This window comes from Rhinolophus ferrumequinum, chromosome 2 (assembly GCF_004115265.2).
Source record: "Rhinolophus ferrumequinum isolate MPI-CBG mRhiFer1 chromosome 2, mRhiFer1_v1.p, whole genome shotgun sequence".
Lineage (NCBI taxonomy): Eukaryota > Metazoa > Chordata > Mammalia > Chiroptera > Rhinolophidae > Rhinolophus > Rhinolophus ferrumequinum.
The window spans coordinates 8387811-8407304 of NC_046285.1; the positions used below are offsets into that span (position 1 = coordinate 8387811).

At 36.5% G+C, this 19494-nt stretch overlaps 1 protein-coding gene across 1 annotated transcript in view; it reads right to left on the bottom strand.

The window, feature by feature from the left end:
* Positions 1-19494, bottom strand: part of LOC117036910 (ceruloplasmin-like) — a 34252-nt gene that overhangs the window by 4626 nt on the left and 10132 nt on the right. The window contains exons 6-17 of the mRNA XM_033132376.1: positions 18938-19103; positions 17359-17489; positions 16841-16981; positions 16354-16565; positions 14707-14857; positions 13881-14093; positions 11127-11334; positions 10237-10376; positions 8443-8571; positions 6500-6606; positions 4489-4690; positions 1804-1943 (exon numbers count right to left, since the gene is read on the bottom strand). Of these exons, the coding sequence (XP_032988267.1) occupies positions 1804-1943; positions 4489-4690; positions 6500-6606; positions 8443-8571; positions 10237-10376; positions 11127-11334; positions 13881-14093; positions 14707-14857; positions 16354-16565; positions 16841-16981; positions 17359-17489; positions 18938-19103 (1940 nt within the window). The remainder of the gene's footprint in view (positions 1-1803; positions 1944-4488; positions 4691-6499; positions 6607-8442; positions 8572-10236; positions 10377-11126; positions 11335-13880; positions 14094-14706; positions 14858-16353; positions 16566-16840; positions 16982-17358; positions 17490-18937; positions 19104-19494) is intronic.

A 19494-nucleotide genomic window follows, 5' to 3' on the forward strand; every position in this document is an offset into this window, starting at 1 on the left:
AAAAAAAAAGTAGTTTGAGAGGAATAAATTTGTTTATGAAAGGATAGGAAAGAAAGCAACACATCAGTAAAACTTTGTGTGAATTAAGTCATGCACACTCATTTAATTTATTTGTATGATAGTTTCTGAGAGTTAAAGAAGCTATGAATGTAGTACATCTAGAATTCAGGAAAGTTTTGTGTGAAAGTTCTATCATTATGGAAAAGATGGACTGTATTATGCTAAGTGGTTGAATTAAATGATGGAGGTGTCAAATGCATAAAATATAATTGGTCCCCAATTATACATTAACATTTATATAAGGGATTAGGATGGGAAATAAAGAAAATGCTCCTTAAGTAAATAAATGATACTAAATTGGAGATGGAAAAGGGGAAGGATAAAATTGAAAATACTTATTGTGAATTAGAGAATGGCTAGTCAAAAGCGGTCAGTAAAAAAACAACAACAACAATTATAAAGAAGTATGACTGATTGGATAAGGGAAAGCAATTCAGACAGAAGATATAAAGAGACAAAGAATACATAAAAATAGAAACAGATCGTAATAATAATAAAAAGTTACCATAAAGCCAGTTGACACCTAGGACCACATTTTTGTTTTATAAAAACTGTTGGAGAAATGGTAGAATTAGGAAGCTACCATTTGTAACCTTCACTATAAAAATTGATTTGGGCAAGGATCATTAATGGATCTTTTTTTAAAACTACAAGGTGAAAAATTCCTGGAGAATAGAACGTGTTTTAAAAAATCAGTTCACAGATTATTTAGTAATTACAATAGGAAGATGATACTTTTAAAATGGAGAGAATGGTATGCATCACCTGAATAAAGTTATCAAACTTAGCCTCACCAATATTAGGATCTGTTGACATCAGGTACCTCTTGCTGTGATGTGTGATGAGTACGCAATGTCACCTATGTAATGTTCTTGTCAAAAATGCTTGACATGGATTCAGTTATGAGGAAACTATCAGGTCAATGCAGAATACGTAACATTACATAACAACTGGCCTGGACCCTTCAAAAGTAAAATGTCATGAGAAATCAAGATAAAAAAATTGGCAGAAGGCCTCTTCTGATTTTAGGAAAGATTGATGAAAACAGCAACCAAATACTATGTATAGACAAATAGATCTTGGATATTAAAAACAAAAAACAAGAGCGAACTAAACAAAAAAAAAAAAAACAGTTATAAAGAGCATTTTGGGGACACCCAAATTTTATTAATTTTAATGGATTGTATATTAGGTTGTATTATTAAATTAATGTTAACTTTGGGGGTGTGATAGTGTTATTGTGGTTAAGGCAGAGATTGTTCTTATTCTTAGGATGCACGTGCTTTAGTATTTAGGGGTGAAGAGTCACGATATTTGCAATTTACTTTCAATTGTGTTCACAAAAAAATACATATATATATATATATATATAGAGAGAGAGAGAGAGAGAGAGAGAGAAAGCAAATGTGGCAAAATGTATATGAGTGCTCAAGGTGTTTTCTTTTACTTCACTGAGAGTTGGAAAATTAAAAAAAAAAAGTTGGGATATAAAGTGTACAGTTTACTTATTGAGTAAAATCAGATTACAGTGAGACATACACTTCATGTAGTCACAAAAATTTATCAAATATCCATGGGCTATAAAGAGCTAAATGTGTAATTATTTACTCGCACCAGATATGTTATGGAGGGTATGTATTGAACCTCAGTTCTGGCTTGGTCATTTCCTTTCCTGTCCTGTTAACTTGCCGTGCTGGTTTACAAGGTACCACAGTAATAAAGGAAGCTGCCCAGGCTTCTTACCTTGAATTCAAAGCTGTGGCCATGAAAATGAGCCGTGTGCAGGTCCAAGGGACGTCCCATGCCATACAGATAGAAATTCACTTCATCCCCAACGTGAAACGTCAGACCTTGGTTATTTCCAAACATTCTTCCGTTAATTGCTGTGGGTGAACATAGTTTATTATATTCAATAGGGATTTGAAATAATGTGACTTTAAAATTAAAAACAAAACAAAACACACACAAAAACACTTTATAGAAAGTATCATGGATGTTTTCAGAGGCGATTAGGATTTTCAAGCCAGCCTAGGGAAGCAGTTGAACTTGACCAAGCCCTCCATTCATGGATCTGTCTAAGGCTAGTGAGTTTTTCTTACCTGAGGAAATGAGGGACTGACTTTGCTTTAAGACAATTGGGTTGGACTAGAATATTTCATAACTAAGAATATTTAATCAGTGGATACTTAAATATGTCTATATTTAAGGTATATTTAAAATTATCACAAGCGGCTTAGAATATTAGGAGTGTGTGTCTCCATTTAACTGCCCTAAATCAGACCTTTGTCATCTGTCACTGGTATGATTGGAATGGCCATCTGCTTGAGGTCCATACCTCTTATCTCTCCCCTTCTCCAATTGTCTATATACGTATGGTTTTCAAAGGGTCATAGAAAGAAAATACTAAAATTAAAAATACATGCATACATATTCTCCTTTTTACTTTTCTATTTTGTGTGCATCTTTTGAAATGCATTAGTACAGTGATACAAATATATAATTTATAACCATATATCAGTGGAGGTAGAGTTCTGAAGCTTTTAGCTGATGGAGAGATATAATAGAAAAAAAACTAGGAGACTGCTTTAGACCATGTGGCCTAGGAACCTTGTTAAAGTGCAGATTATGATTGACTAGGTCTATGAAGCCTAAATTTCTGCATTTCTAACAAACTTCCAAGTACTGCTGATGCTGCTGATCCACGGCCCACACTTGAAGCACAAATGCCTCGCCGCTGACTGCCAGAGCTGTTCCGGAAATATACATCTGTCACTATCGTCACCTAGCTCAGGGCGTCTGGGGCCTTTAGCACAGTGGTTCTCAACAGAATTTTGTCCTCTAGAGATTGCCTGGAAGCATTTTTAGTTGTCACAATGTAGGGAAAGGTGCTACTGGCCTCTATGGGGTAGATACCCAGGGTGCTGCTAAATACCTTACAATACACAGGTCAGTCCCCCTTCTCCCCCCAACAGGAGTTACCCGGCCCAAAATGTCAATAGTGGCAAGCTTGAGAAACCCTTGCTTAGATGAAGTCTATATTCATAACAGGATATTCAAGGCCTCTCACAATTTTGTTGGTTCTTTCTTTCCAGGTGCTTGTGACTTAGCTCACAGTCTTCTGTCTACCTGGAATGTCATTCCCCTTCTTTTCTACTAGACAGATTTTTATGCATCCTTAAACACTCCCTTCATGAAGGCTTTTTTGACCTTCAAATATGAATTTAAAAGACAGCCCTGTGTCTATATTTCTTGTACAGCACCCCCCCAAGTCACCCTTGTGTTGTAGCAATGCACAAGTCTGCCATCCCTACACTGCAAACAACTTGAGACGATGCCCCATCTTACGGGCCTTTGTATCTCCTTAGAGCCCAGTAGGGTGCTGTGTGCCCTCTGATTCCTATGAAAAGATGATGATTAGAATGGAGGTAGACCTCCAGTGATTTTTGAATTGATTTTTAAGTTTACATATATTTCTTGGGGGAATAAAACTAAGAAATTGAAAATGATCATATTTGGATTTGGATTTGCCTTAGTAAGGAATTCTTTAGCTAGTCAACTCCCTGAGCCTCCGCAGGTGAAAGGTTTGGGAACAGAAGTTTGATGAAGTAAGATTGTGTGCTTTTTATCTGAATAACTGTCTTATTACTGTGATTCTAGATAGGGGAGGGCGTAAACAGAATGAGCCTTGTCACAACCACCTATAAACGAATTTTGGTTGACAAACATGGGGTTTTTAACAGTTCTGCCTGTGCATGTCATTTGGTAATGGTGGCGGGGAAGAGTGGGTGGGGCCAAGTGCTCCCCAGTTTGCCTCAGACCCCACCTGCCCCTGGGTTCATCCAGGTAAAATGTTTAGAAAAGTGTGCAGTAAGGCCCTCCAGAAATGGTAACTGATAGTCTTGCTTTTCCATTGCCTGCGTGGCTCCAGAGGCCCTGGAATTTGCCACGCTACTACCACAGGGGTCTACCGTCCACAGGTAGGATCCAGACCACCCACTGCATTTTTCTATGGCCCATGAGCAAAGAATGGTTTCTAAACTTCTAAATAGTTGGGAAAAAATATTTAAAAAAGAAAATATTTCCTAATGTGTGAAAATTATATAAAATACAAGTTTCAGTGTCCATAAATAAAATTGTGTTGGCTCCCAGCCACTTCCAGTTGTTTCTGTCTCGTCTGCGGGGGCTTTTGTGCCACATGGCAGAGTACAAGACAGCTTGTGGCAGAGGCCATACAGTCTGCAAGCCTAAATCCTTTACCATCGCGCCTTTCATGGAAAGTTTGTTGACCCCTAGTCCAAGTGTTATCCATCCCAACTGTACGTGGTTGTGGTCTCTAAACTGTGCTGAGCTTCACAAATTTGAACCTTCATCTGTTCCCTCTGTGGGAAACGGCCTAGAGGCTACGGTCGGGGGGTCAGTGGACATTACCGTGCATGCTGTTGCTGAGGGTGAAATTAGGATTACTTCTGTCCACTTCGTTCGGGTTTAGAGAATAGGTATTGATATTTTCTTCCAAGTACCAGGAGTCATCCTCATTAAACATCGCGAAGAGGAGCACACGGTGAACTATGCTGGCTTTTGTGTCTTTGCGACATACTATCAAAGGACCGATCAGTCCGCTTTGAAAATCCTGAAGACACAAAGCAAGAATATTAACTGTGCCCACAACTAAAAATTTCACCCAGGGAATAGAAAAAGTAGAATCAAGTTTTAGTTTCAGAAGTCAGATCCTGAGTTTTTAATTATTAGGATTCTAAGTCTGAATAGAGTAAGGAACAAAATGTTTGATGTGCTAAATCCTTGATTGAAAAAAAATTGTCATCTCCCTCATTAGAGCTGAAGTCTAAAGAGAACAAATCTTTTTTGTTACATAATCTTTTACTTAAAGTCATTATTATAAAGACAGTCACAGACATAAAGAAGGTCATTATAGAATGACAAAAGGGTTAATTCAATAGGAAGAAGTAACTATTATAAATACACAGAAGGTGCCAAAAAATGTATATACAGTTTAAGAAAGGAAGAAACTGTATTAAAATTACACTGATGGTAACCACTTTGAGCACATCTTGTAGTTGTAGAAGTCAAACATGACTTGTATTCATCTTTTGTTATCAGTATATATTGAGTATTACATTTTTTTTCTTTTTTGCTACATCTATACATTGGAGAACTTCTTATGTACAGCACAGGCTACATTCTAGTTGTAAAGGAAGTCTAGCATACAAACTTGGGATAAAACACCACAGATCTCAGCCATTCTGATCTTGAATTTTTCTTAGCTCTTCAGTAAGTGGGAAAAAAAATTAGCTAACATTCCTTTAGTACACACTAATAAAACACTGAACTAAATGTTTTACATGGACTATCCCATTAATCCTTACAACACTATTACTGTCCACATTTTATTTATTTGTTTGTTTGTTTATTTAAAGTTTATTGGGGCGACAACTGTTAGTAAAATTACATAGATTTCAGGTGTACAATTCTGTAATACATCATCTATATCTTACATTATGTGTTCACCACCCCGTTTACCCTCTTCTAGAGCCGCTCTCCCCTCCCCCCTGACCCGATGGTAACCCCTACACTATTGTCTATGTCTATGAGTTTTTGTTCTTTCAGTTGTTTGTATGGTTTTTTTGTTGTTTTCAGTTTACATACCACATATCAGTGAAATCATATGGTTCTCTACTTTTTCTGTCTGACTTATTTCGCTTAGAGAACAACTCTTGAAAGGGATTTTAGATACATCCCTCACTGGATTTAGCTCTTTTTTTTTTTTGAAAATTTAATTAAAAAACAGAATTCCCTGGCCCTGGAGTCGGTTGGCAGAGATGCGTAAAGGCCTCAGATCCTTCCTCTCCCCCTGTGAGGCCTTAGCACCGCCCCGTACAGCCACCTTCAGCTGGGAGCCTCGGTTTGTTTATATTTTGTTTTGGGGTTGAATGTCCGAGTAAATTCTTGTTCCAGGTAGAGAGTGGGCCAAAATAAGTAAAAGTTCAAAAAAGGAACTCTGGTGTTTTGTTAATGCAAATAAACTGGAAGTCCAGAGTTGAGGGTTTTCAAAAAATATATAATATATGTATATATTTCTCATTAGTCACAGAATTTTTAAATTCCACACTTTGTTTTCTGTTACCTAAATCCTACTCAATGAAACAAACAAGAGGATATTATTATATAATTATACATGTTTTCCAATTCACAGTAACATTTTGGAAAATGTCATAAATTTAAGGGAGCATAATGTACTGATTTAGTTTGCTCTTGAAAAATGCAAACCTGTATAGGATTAAAAGCTGAGCAGTATTTAGGTTACTTAATAGAAAGTTTACATAGAACAAAAACTTTTTAAAAAACAAAAATAAACTTCTTCCTTCCATTATAATTTCTAAGAGGAGATAAGATAAAAACTGAGATTTGATTTAAAGTTTACCTTAACCACGTCCACAGTAGAATAGTAAAACCAAGGTATACATTCAAAGTTATTTGAGGTAGGACCACTTCTTTCAGGGATCTCCCAAAGGTATGTTCGGGTCTCTCCTAAAATAGGCAAATACAGTGTATTTATATAAAATCTTTTAAATCACACTTCTTTATGGAGAACCAGATAATAAACAAACCCTGAAGCTATAAAAGTAATTGTCAGCAGAGTCCTCCTTTTTTCGCTCTGGCTCTACTGCTCCCAGCTTCATGATCTTAGTCAATGTGTTTACATTTCTGAGCTTCTGTTTCCTAATGTACATTAAATGGGGATTCAGGGATTAGACAAAATAATGCAAATGAAGATGCATTACCTGGGCCACAAGGCAAAGTCAATGTAACTATCAATGTTCGCTATTAAGTTCTCAGGGTTACTGGATCAAAACTTCACAGTGATTCTGCCATTGAAAAATGTTAATCATTAAACATTCATTCATTCATTCATTCATTCATTCAACAAACACTTATTGTAGTGACAATGAGATCTCAGGCTTTTAAATGTGACAGACTTGTTTTGAATCCTAGCTCTGAACCTTCCAATGTACGGACCACACGCACCACCTCCCCACCCCAAAGCTATTTGCATTAGCCCTACGGAATCTGAATTCTCTTGACACTAGTGGTCAAGTTCTTTTGGTCCCCTACTCCTACCCCTCACTGTCTAATCCTATATCCCCCACTTCCAGAGGCTAAATGAATTTTCCCAAGCAATAGCCCTCCTTCTCCACTAATCAATCTCATCCCCAGCCTCCCTGCTTCCAAATTTTTAACAATTTAGTAATCCTCCCCTTCCAGCACCCACACTGTGCCTGGGGCCAAGCAGATGCATAGAAGTATTTCTGGAATGCATGTAATGTGGTCCTTTCCTGACTCATCAGAACAGAACGCTGACTTGCATACTCCCTTGATGGGAGATTCCTGTTATACCATAGGACGGTCTGTTTTCAAAATTCGAAGGGAATGTTTCAACCACCATCCAAGTCTACCTTCAGTCCTTTGCCCCACAAATCTTTCCTTTCTGTATTTGGCTCTTTCCTTGATACCCTTAATTCCCAGAACTACTTGTTTGGGTGGAGAACTATGGGGGACGTTGTGGAGATTTCTCTCAGATGCTCCTTTAAGAATAAAGGACTAGATCCACTGGGTGTCAACTCCCTTCACAGACAGCGTTGGCTGAAGGGAGCCACCTCGCCCAAGCCTGCAGCTGGGGACTGATGCAGGCACATAAAGGGCCAACCCTCTCACCCCAACTCAGGACAACTGAGAGCCACTTTATCTTCAGAATTTCTTGTAGGTTTGGCTGTGACTTCTACTGAGACTGCATCTCTGCTCAACTTCACCCCCTGTCCAATTCTGCTTCCTCTCTTTCTTTTCATTGCCGTTGAGCCCAAGAGCACTCCCTGCACACAAATCTTCATTTCGGAATCAGCTTCCTGGGCATTTATATTAAAAAGTTTTCATTGCCTTCTGAGTTGAAAACGCGGAATGGCATGCTCTATAGTGGTGACGCCTTGGAAATATTAATACACGCAGGTCATCACTTCCTCTTCGCAGCTTGACTCTCGCCCCCGCCCCGTCCCTCACAGGCTATTCAACTCCTACTTTAGTACGTGAGTTGGTGAGAGTGAATATAAGAATACCTGGCAACTGGACAGGTGGAGCGGTGGGAGGGAGATGGCCTTAGAGGAGAAATTATGTACACTGGGGAGTTTTACCTATGGTGTCCTCCTCCTAGAAACAAACTCAACTTGCAAAAGGAACACTTCTCTCCCAAATTCTTCAGGCCCTTCTTACTGGTCTTTCTTATCTGGAATTACACCCATATTTAAGACAGAACATGAACCCCATAGTTCTGTATAAAAATTTGGGGGCTTTTCTTTCTCCCAAAGCAGTTACCGGGCTGTGTTGGAACAATGGTGGAATTGTGTGTTTTCACTCCATGAGCATAAATAGAATATGGTCTTGAGGCTTTATTTTTAAAGATAATTCGGAGTTTCTCACCAGGGATGGCAAATATTAAAGGACCTAGGAAATATAAAAAAGAAAAATGTGTAAATCATTTTTATTTATTTTCAACGATGAGTGATCTGTCCTCTTAAGATTTACACAGAGACTTATTCTTATCCTTTTCCTTAATATGCAGCCAAATGAAACACAAGCACATTTAATAAGAGGATCATTGCTGATTATAAAACATCATTTTTACCTGGAAAATTTAAGTCGTCTAGAATTTTTGTAAGCTTTATCTCTAGAAAACCTACTTTAACGAGCATCAGTTAATGCCTACAAAAACACACAATTTAGAAATGGAGCACTTTATTTTTTTTCTTGACCAATCTCATCATTTAAGCCTTTTATTCTTTCCCCCTTCAACCTAGTAGAGGATTAGGAGGAGCTGCCCTTTTATGACCTAGAGTGATTTTCTCTCTCACAGATTAAAGACTTCATGTTACTTTCTCCCTTGCATCCTAGGACAAGAACTGAAGGTACAACATTTCTTATAAATCTTCTTTCTGTTTTAAAGCAGATTGAATCAGTGGCTTTAAAAATTCAGAAACAGAGATGATTTTGAGATGAACTAAGCGGTAAGTACTCTCTTCAAACTTATGCTATAATTACTAAAATCAGAACCTGAAGAGACCTGGTGGACAATGAATGCGAGCCAAAGCCAGCACCTCTTCCACCCCCACGGCAATTCTACTTTCCCAAACACTGTGCTTGTCTTTCCCTTTCTAGAAAGTGTTTTCCTTTTTTGTATAAATAATAATGGAATCTAGAATGTCATGTTGTGTTATTTATCTTGGTGCATTGGCCAGAATCTTAGAGAAAACAGACATCCTGCTGTTATGAAAGATAGGGAGCCACCTAAAAGCAGTGGGAACTGGATAGCACAGACCTCCCTCCAGGAGTCTCATAGGGACAAGCTCCACAGGAGCCAAAATAGTAAGCATTTCCCTTCATCAGCATGTAAATCCATCTTCTCAGGATCCCCACCAACATGGCCTTGAAAGACACAGATATCAGGACCCAAACAAGATTTGGGCATATGGAAATGCCATGTGACTTCTGGAAATACTGTGTGACTTATGGAACTGTTAATAGGTTGGTGCAAAAGTAATTGCAGTTTTTGCAATTATTTTTAACCTTTTAAACCGTAATTACTTTTACACCAACCTAATACGTGTGGGTGGGTGCACAAGGGTGACCTGCAGCTTTCCTAGCTGATCTGTCAAAGGTAGAAGAAAGGGTTATAATTTTCCTCACTCTTGGACAGAGAGAAATTAAATCTTAACACTTCAGTGCTTTAAATTAAACACTTAAATTTAAACAAAGAAGTCCCCCTCCTCACTAGCAGGGTTTCTGGGCTTCATTTTAATTTCAATGACATTATCTGGAAAAGCTACTCCTAAGGTCCCTTCCAGATCCAGAATTCTTGGATTCTGAGTGCAAGAAGCCAGGTAATCTGAAACTGACTATACTAACTTTGTATGTTCTCTTTATTTTTTATTAATCAAAACTTGAATGCCTTCTTTTCCCAGTAAAAGTGCCGATCGGCAAACAAATTAGTTAGAATTACAGGCATTTGCCTCTGTCAAGGTGGAAGCTGACGATATCCTCAATGTGTGCAACAATCCCAGCAGCTAAAGACAGGAAGAAAACCCCAAAACCAATCTTACAGTATATCAATACCTAGAATATCCAGATGTTTTTCATCTTCATTTCTCTCTGTTTTTTTTGTGAATGTGATATCATCATATTGACGATATACAACTTTCTTGTATTTGGACCCAAGATATGTCTCAGTTCTATCCAAAAATATGTTTGTTTGACTTTGAGAAAATGAAAACAAAAACAAAAAAAACCCACAAAGTTAGTTAATTTAGCCATTAGACAAATTCTCATATGGAAGAACTTTTTGAAATAGTGTAATTTATTAATATTTACAGGGAATTTTTACCTTGGAAAGTAATTCTTCTTTTTTAAAAAAATGTACTCATTCTGGTAAGATTGTCAGACATTCACTCTGTACTTTAAATCATGTTTTCAAAATGAAATTTTTCTTTTAATAAGTGAGTAGTAAGATTGCAAATCGAGAAAGAAATCAAATTTTACAGAAAGAGAAAAAAAACCAGTGTCTTTAATTTGAAGTTCTCAGAAGAACGTAGATGGAAACAAATAAAGACAAAAGAAAAATCTGACTGATTCCAAATGTTAAGTATAGCTGAAGTTACTTTTATTATACCTCAAAGTAATATGATTAGAAAGTAAACACATAAGGAAGATAGGATGCGAGAAATGAAAAGAGGAAGAAACAAAGCACAAAGGAAGTTATGTAGATATTTAGAAAGATTTGTAATGGAAGATATCATACATGCAAATTTTGAAGTTATTTATAATTAAATGTATCCTAAACACACACATACAGACACATACACATCACACACATGCATGGTCCACACACGTGCCATACCAAACACAAATAAATACACACCACGCACACACACACACACACACTGAAAGGAAGGAGTAGAAAACTACAGAATGAACCCCTCCCAATTAGAGACAAGTTATCGCCATACTTCTCCTTTCTTTGTAAACGTTTCAGTTCTTTCTCCCACTTCCTGCTAGGAGAATAATCCCACACAATTTCCTCAGCTGCGATATAGATAATTTTCTCCTGGTCCTGTGTTTGCTCAGGATATGGCTTTGAACACTGCTTCACTTTGTATATATTTTTCATGCCTTTTTGATAGGGCTCTGAAATCAGACAAACCACGCCAAAATTTCCTAGAGGTGAATAAAAAAGGAATGCATAAAGCATTGCATTCAGAATTCTTTTCTCTCTGTAAAGTCATTTATAAGACATAAGGCCCCAAAAGAAGCACAGTAAGATAATTCATTCATTTTTTCATTAATTTGATAAATATTTATTGAGTATATTATTTATGCCAGGCATATTTCTAGGCACTTGGGAAATATCAATGAACCAAGTAGTTGAAAATCCTGACCCATACAGTTTATATGCAAGGTGTTGTAGAGACAGACAATAACATAGTACGCAACTTCTATGTATGCTGAAAGATAATAAATGCGATGGATTAAAGAAAAAAGGAGAACAGTGTAAGGAAGATTGAGAATCCTGGGAGCGTGTGGGGGAAAAAAGGGGTTCAAGGAAGCAGTGAGCAAAGGGTAGACTTTGACGGGAGGGTGACATTTGGGCAAAGACTCATGAGAGGAGAATGCTGGATCGAGGGGAAACACGTAGCAAAACCCCCCAAGCTGAGAGCCTGCTTGGAGTGTTTGAAGACTAGAAGTCTGTGTGCAGGGAGTGGAGTGAGCAAAGGTAAGAGTACTAGGAGACAAGATTAGTGGGGAATGGAGGGCTGGGTCACGTGGGCCCTTATGGACCACTGAAAATTCTGCAGCCTTTACTCAGTAAAATGGGAGCCATTGTGGGATTGTGGGTGACATATGGACACCCTGGCAGCTCTGCTGAGAATTAGACTAGAGTGAACAATGTGAAAGGAAGGAGACCTGTTAGGAAGCTGTTAAAATCATCCACGAGAGATGATGGTGGCTTAGATCAGAGAGGTAGCAGTGGAGGTAGAGAAAGGAAGTGGAAGGGAATCAGCCTAACATGTTAAAAACCCCAAAGAATGACCACGACAAAAACAAATCAAAACAAAAAATCTCCAGCCTTGTTCAGAACAGTAAATTCTGATTGTCTTTTTCATTTTGGTAATTTTATGCCCATCACATTCTGAAGCTACTTCTTAATATTACCTTCATCAGCACTAACTCTCTCTTTCAACTCTTTACATATTTCTGTTGTTGCTATTACTTTTTATGGAGGATAAGATTCAAGAAGACTAACAAGGAAGCAAAATCTTCAGACTCAGAGGGTTTGGGAAAGAGGATTTGTTTAGAAAGAAGTGATTCTCATAGAGCACAGTGCTTGATATGTACCAGATGTCTCCACGTGTTTACTGCAGCTGATATTATTTAGAAAAGAGAATAAAAAGCAGGCTTTTTTTTTTTTTTTTTTAAGTTCAGGGAAACATTTGCAGAGGAAAGCAGAGGAAAAAGCCGGGGGGTGGGTCGGGGGGATGGCAATAATTTACCACTGAGTGAATGTACACAGCAGAGAAGAGAAAGAGTATTGGAGAAAGAGCTCTTTCCTTTTTTCCCTTAGTTGCTCTTAATCACAGGTTTTGTTTGTTTGAAAAGTAAAATAACTTTTAGAATGTAGAAAATGTAGTCAAATGAATCTGTGGTATCACAAAGAGTTGATACCAATCCATGGTCTTTATAGAATAACTAGTACCGTGTTTCCCTGAAAATAAGACCTAGCAAGACAATCAGCTCTAATGCATCTTTTGAAGCAAAAATTAATATAAGACCCGGTCTTATTTTACTATAAGACCCGGTATACTATACTATAATATAATATAATATAATATAATGCAATATAATATAATATAATACCAGGTCTTATATTAATTTTTGCTCCAAAAGACGCATTAGAGCTGATCTTATTTTCAGCTAGGTCTTATTTTCGGGGAAACATGGTATATTGTGTAGCCTGTATTTGATTGCTGTCAGTAGCTTTTGAGCAAGATGGATGAATTGTTTTGTTCTGTTTTGTTTTTTGTGAAGATGGATCTGCAGTATAAAAGAAGAAACTGACATTTTATTGAGAGTCTTAACACAAGCCAGATACTTTACTACATCTTTATTATGTCTATCTCATCTTATCTGGTCATTGCCTTCCTTTCTGTAAATTGTAAATTATTATAATACTTATTTTACAAATGAGGGTATTAGCTTTAGAGTGGAGGCTTGGCTCTTCAGATCCCCATAAAAATTCTCTGATATGGGATGTCTTAAAAAAAAATTTTTGTCAGCAAAAAAATTTGCTTAATAGTAAAGATAGCAATGACAGAAGTAGAGAGAGGAAGGCAGAAGGGAGTAGGGAAAGGCAAAAGCTGAATAAAGGACTGAGAAACAGATGCACAGAAAAGTAAGAAATACAGCAGATAATTGAATGAAAGCAAATTCAAATACTGCAAAACATCTTCATTGCTTTTGAGGAGTGTGGGTTGATTTAGAACCTGGAGCCCAGGAGGAGAAAATTGGGAGAGGCTGGGGGGATTTTTGTGTACAAAAAAATGATATACTAATGTTCCTATAAATTAAATGGAACAGGGCAAAAATTTTCCAAGCACTATAAGTTCATTTTTTTTCTGTACAAACAGAATATTCAATGCATACAATGACAATGTTTTTCATACTTTAAACATGTTTCAGGCTGAAGGAGAAGATCTATTACTCACCTGTGGAATCAGGTGTCATTAAAAGTGTTTGGGAAGTATAGGGAAACAGAGATACAGTGTCGCCCCTTTGTCCTAGGGAAATAAAGGTATTCCCTGAAAAATATATTCCATGCAAGTCTGGATTTGATCCCACACTAAGAAGGTGCCATGAAACATTGTCTCCTAAACACATATCCAGTCCGGGCAGATTTCCATACATGTATCCATTTATGGCTGCAAGACATTTGTAACAAGGACGAGATTATTTAATTTACTGGTACTAAACATCTCTTGAAACTCAGCAAAGAACTAATCATAAAACAGTTCATTGATGGAAGGATCTCAAGATTGTCCCAGTCAATCCCTTCCTTCTAGATTTGAGAAAACTAAGGCCAGAGGGGCAGTGTCATTAAGCTAATGAATGGAAGGAACTGTTAAGAACAGAGTCCAAGTCTCCGGATTCTAGACCAATCCATTGTCTACTACACCTTATACTCTTCAAAAACCAACCAACTGACCAACTCAACAAATACTTCACCCACCCACTCTATTAATTGGTCAATAAAGGAATAAGACAGGAATGAAATTCTGTCTTACACTTAATAGTAGCTAAACAATATATTGCACCAAAAAGGCATTGGTAAATATTTGGTAAATTGAATTTAACATAAGCACCTTAGTAGATAATATTTTTATTGGGAAATTATATTTAAAGAAAACATGAAACATATTAACCGACAATTGGGAGGGAAATATACTTTCTCTTAAACAATCTGTAATTATTCGGGCATAGTGAAATTAAATAAATGTTTAATACATTTATCTTGTAAATTAAACGTTCCCTTACAGTTCATAAAATTAGAGTTTCGGAAGTCTTGGTCCTCTTTATTCACGTTTTCAGGCTCTGTGGTAAATGTTCTAATATTTTCATCCAAGAGATAACTATCATTTTCATCAAAATTTGCGGCAAGTAGGTAAAACTCTTTGTCTATTTTCTTCTGTGGATGAGAACAGAAAAAAGAATAGACACAAATTATAGACGGTCCATATTCAAAGTCTAGTCAAATGATTGATTTGCATACAGGATTTCCGATACAAGGGATTTATATACTTCTAGAAAATTTCATCATTTGACTTCCCCACTTATTGACATTTTATATAAAGACATAAATGAATTGATCACAGAACTAAGAAGTTGGGAAAAATATCTACAGCTGTTTTCATATAAAGATCTCACTCTGGGCATCCCTACATCTGAAACTTCATAAAAGTAAACCATATAATCAAATAATCACAGATAGTGGCCTTTCAGAAGACGCTTTATAGAAAGTAAGTTAAATAAAATATTTTTAATTCCAGAAAGTCTGCATGCTTAGTTTAGGGTTTATGAAGAAATGAAATATGTATACATATTTATATTTTAGTATAAAGTATAAAAAGTATATGTACATAAGAATTATGAGACTTATATATAACTTTATTATATAGATGAATATAAATATATAGTCACATATTTAATAAACTATATATTCAATTATACATATAACTATAGTAAGGGATTTATAGGCTTTATTACACATGCATTATAAATGCAGAAAAGAATTTGGATATTAGTTTACTTGTGAGTGAGGAACAAGAGAAAGTCATTCATCAAGCATTTATTGAGCACCTACCACCTGCCACAGAGGAGCTGTGGTTGTTACACAAAAATAAATAAAACCGTGTGTATGGTTTCAAGCAACAAATACTCTAGTGGGAGAGACAGGCAAATAAAAATAATTGTGTGGACAGGGCTTTAATAGAAACATACACAAGGAACTATGGTAAAATGTCTGCTCCTTTAGCCGACAAAACAGTAAGGAAAGGCCATTCCAGACAGAGAGAAGGGCAAAATCAAAGAGATGTGAATTAAGCTTCCTTACTTAGGGACTAACAAGCTAATTGTGCAGGAAGGCCAGAATGGTGTGTGCATTGTTGGCAGAGAGGGCAGTATGAATCTGGAGGGATCGTTAGGGTCTGATGTGTTGACTTCTGAGCCAACAAATTGTGGAGTGATTTTGAGTGTGGCGAGTGCTGTAATTGGATTTGAAAGGAAGGGATGTGGAGCTATATTGAAGCAGGATAAGAGTGGGAGCAGGAGTTAAGAGGTTCAAGGAATTCAGTAAGAAATGATGGTTCTAGAATAAGGCAATGGTATTGGAGATTTGGTGACCAATGCTACAGAACAGAGGAAAAGACTTACAGGCAGGAGGGACAGGTTGTGGCTGTCCAGAGCGAGAAGAAAAGTTAAAAGTCAAGGGAATTAGAGGTGTCTGTGGAACATGGCAGAGCGGGTACTCATTGGGCAGAGGAACACACAGGTCTGGAGCTGAGGAAAGACTAGAACTGGGAGACAGCAGCTCACCGAAGTGCAAGACGCTCGCTGGCTGCCACAGTGCCTTTCTTCTGTGGTTCTGTCTCAGGCACTCCCTCACCTGGGCACACCTGGACTCACCTGTTTGCCATCCTCTCCAAGACTCCCCTTTCTGCACACGAGGAGAGGCCCTACAAGGCCAGTGTTTGCGTCTTTTGTCCCATTGACTGAGGAGTAGTATAACATGGTCAGGCAGTTGGGGTCCGTGGAGGTAGGACCCACATCTGGTGGAACTTGCCATGTATAGACAAATGTTGTGCCAGGATCTACATGTGAGGAGGCTGGAGGGGTGCCTAGTAAGAAATAAACATTTGTAAAATAGGACCGATGACCAAAAGTATCCTCGTCTAGACTGTGAGATCTAAGAGCAAGAACCATGTCTTGCTAACCTTGCAGCACCTTGGGTACAGTTAAAAGGGGCCAAAGGAATCACTTTACCACAGTAAGTACACAGAGCTGTTTATGATGTAAAAAGTGGGCTGCACAATGATTTTAGGAGAAGTTGTATTTTCTTCCTGACACTATATTGCGGGATGGCTTGCCTGGGCCTCTATTGAGTTCTACTTACTTCCTCCGGGTGTTTTGTAGAATGAGCCCTCGTTGTCTTTGCTGTAACGCAGTCCCTGAGGCTGAATACTGAGTGGCCGGGGACCATTGTTATAGAAAGTGACTTTGATGGTCTGTCCTACCTCTGCCTTGATGACAGGGCCTAGAAACCAACAGAGTTAGTAGTTGTTCTTGGTTTTCAAACATGCAGTTGTCAAGTTGTGTTACTTGGGTAAGGTTTTTCTGACAACAAATGAAAGGGATGATGCCTTGAACCAGAAATGCGTCCAACTGCAAGAGGTCTAAATGATTTGGGTCTTAGAAAGTCACCTTGGATCACATGAATATATTAATATTATTGGATTTATAAACTCAAAATAATGTAGTTTAAAATCGGGTGAATGGGAATATGTTGTTTTCATAAGGTCATAAGATGACAGCTAAAATCAATAAAACTGTGGGTTGGTGAATACCTTTTTGATTGCATAGAATCTGTATAAATTGTATTTATAACCTTGCAAGCTATAAATAAAATTTTACCAAGGATTCCAAGGTGCTCTTCTCTTGCCTTCTGTTTTTGGAAGGAAGCATCTGTGTATTCACGGTAAACTAGTTTTTGGTAAGTTCCTCCAATTCTGGTTGGGCCTTGTTCAAAATATTTCTGGGATTCACTGTGTAAAGAAAGTAGATACACAAAGAACTTTTAAATTTAGTGATTACATGAAAAGAAAGCAAGAATCTACATACATCTGTTTTAAAGTACTTGTAATTTATTTATAAAAGTAATTCATGCTCATTGTAGAAAATTTGAAAAATAAGGAAAAATGTAACAAAGTAAAATTTTCATAATCCTACTGTCTACATATAACCATTGTCAACATTTCCCATGAATATCTTTGCAATCTTTTGTCTAAGCGTGTATATTTGGTATGTCTGTCTACCTGTAGTTTATCTACAAATTTTCTTTTGGATTAAAAATCAAAAAGACATAATATCTGATTTCTTTTCGGGTAGGTAGTAATAAACATTGTTTAAACCATTGTTTAAAACAGCTATGTGCAGAGAAACTAGAATATTAAGATGAGAGATGTCATTCTTCACTTTTTATTCTAAGAAAATAAAATGGAGTCCCCTGAGAAAAAGTGTTGCCTAGCAATAAATCAGTAACTTGCAGTGCTAATACATCATAATATTTCACAGCCAGGAGAATCAAGCAAGCCAAAAAAAATCAATTATTGATTTGTACTTACTTTTCAATATAAAATGACAGTTGGACCTAATTGTAAATGTACTTTTTACTATAATCCCAGATATTCTTCTCAAGATTAATATAAAATTTCCATTACACAGGTTAAATAATTAATTGATGAGTTAAAATGTAAGAAGAGAAAATATTCATTTGATATACCATTTTTAGTTTTTTTAATTCTTTGTGAGTGAATTAGAGAAAAATAAATACTATGAAAATATTATTTTTGGTGGTTGTAGAACTTGATATTTTCTGACATATAACTCATTCTGTAGACCAGAAGGATTAAAACTCCTATAAACTTCAAATGAGTAAATATAATCTAGCAGTGGGTCTATCAGAAAAACTTCTTGTGCACTTTTAAATACTGATGCAGCAGTAATGTATTTCAGTCTTACTTTTTGGTCATTAATGTAGCAATTGGTAATACAGTCATAAGTGTTATTGAGTAAAAAAAATATATATCATTTAAGGATGTCACAGGAAATTATTTAATTACCTTTTGATCTAAGTATAAATTACATGAGGAACATTTTTGGATTTTTGTGAAACTGCTATTGATAACATTATCCACTATGTTGTTAAATGTAATAATTATAAAACAAACCCACTTTAAAATTTAGTGCTAGGAAAAATGTGAGCAATATGTTTTCCTTTGCATTGGCTGCCAAAACATTTAGAGAAAAACAGTGTGGCAATGATCCTTAGGCTCAATTTTCCCCCAATTATTGACATAATTATTTTTCTACCTTTATTTAATCAGTATCTTTTTATTATAAGATGCCTCAATTTTTTTTAGGAGGAGCTGGATTATGAGAAAGTTCAATTGTCTTTCTTTAACCATAAATATTTCAATTACTGAATCATTACCTTCCATTTGCTGTTAAACTCTTTTTAGTGAAGAAATCTATACCAGTTGGAGCATAGTTCCAAAATATATTTTCAGCAGCAATATAGTAATGTATAACATCTGTCCCAGTAAGATCTGCTGAAGGTTTTTGGCAATTCTTTACATTGAAAAAGGCTTTCATAGGCTCTGAAAAGCAGCAAACCCAAGTAGAGAATGTTATTAAAACATTTTTTGTAGTATATATATAAATTATATATATATATGTATATATATATATATATATATACACATATATATGTGTATATATATATATATAATTTTAGCCAACAATATTGCAACTTCCCCTTTCTCTGACAAATCTGAGGTATTTTATTTATGGAATTTGTGTAAAAAGCTAAAATGTATGACACAAATACAAAAACCAAGATACAAAGATGAATGTTAGAGGAACATAGATATTACTGGAGAATGACACCCAGCATTGGGCCAACTCATAGATGAAGATGGCAACTGCCTACCAAGAAGAGTTTGAGAGTCTGTTTAGCCAAAAAGTCTTCCCTTGTGGGTATAAAATTGC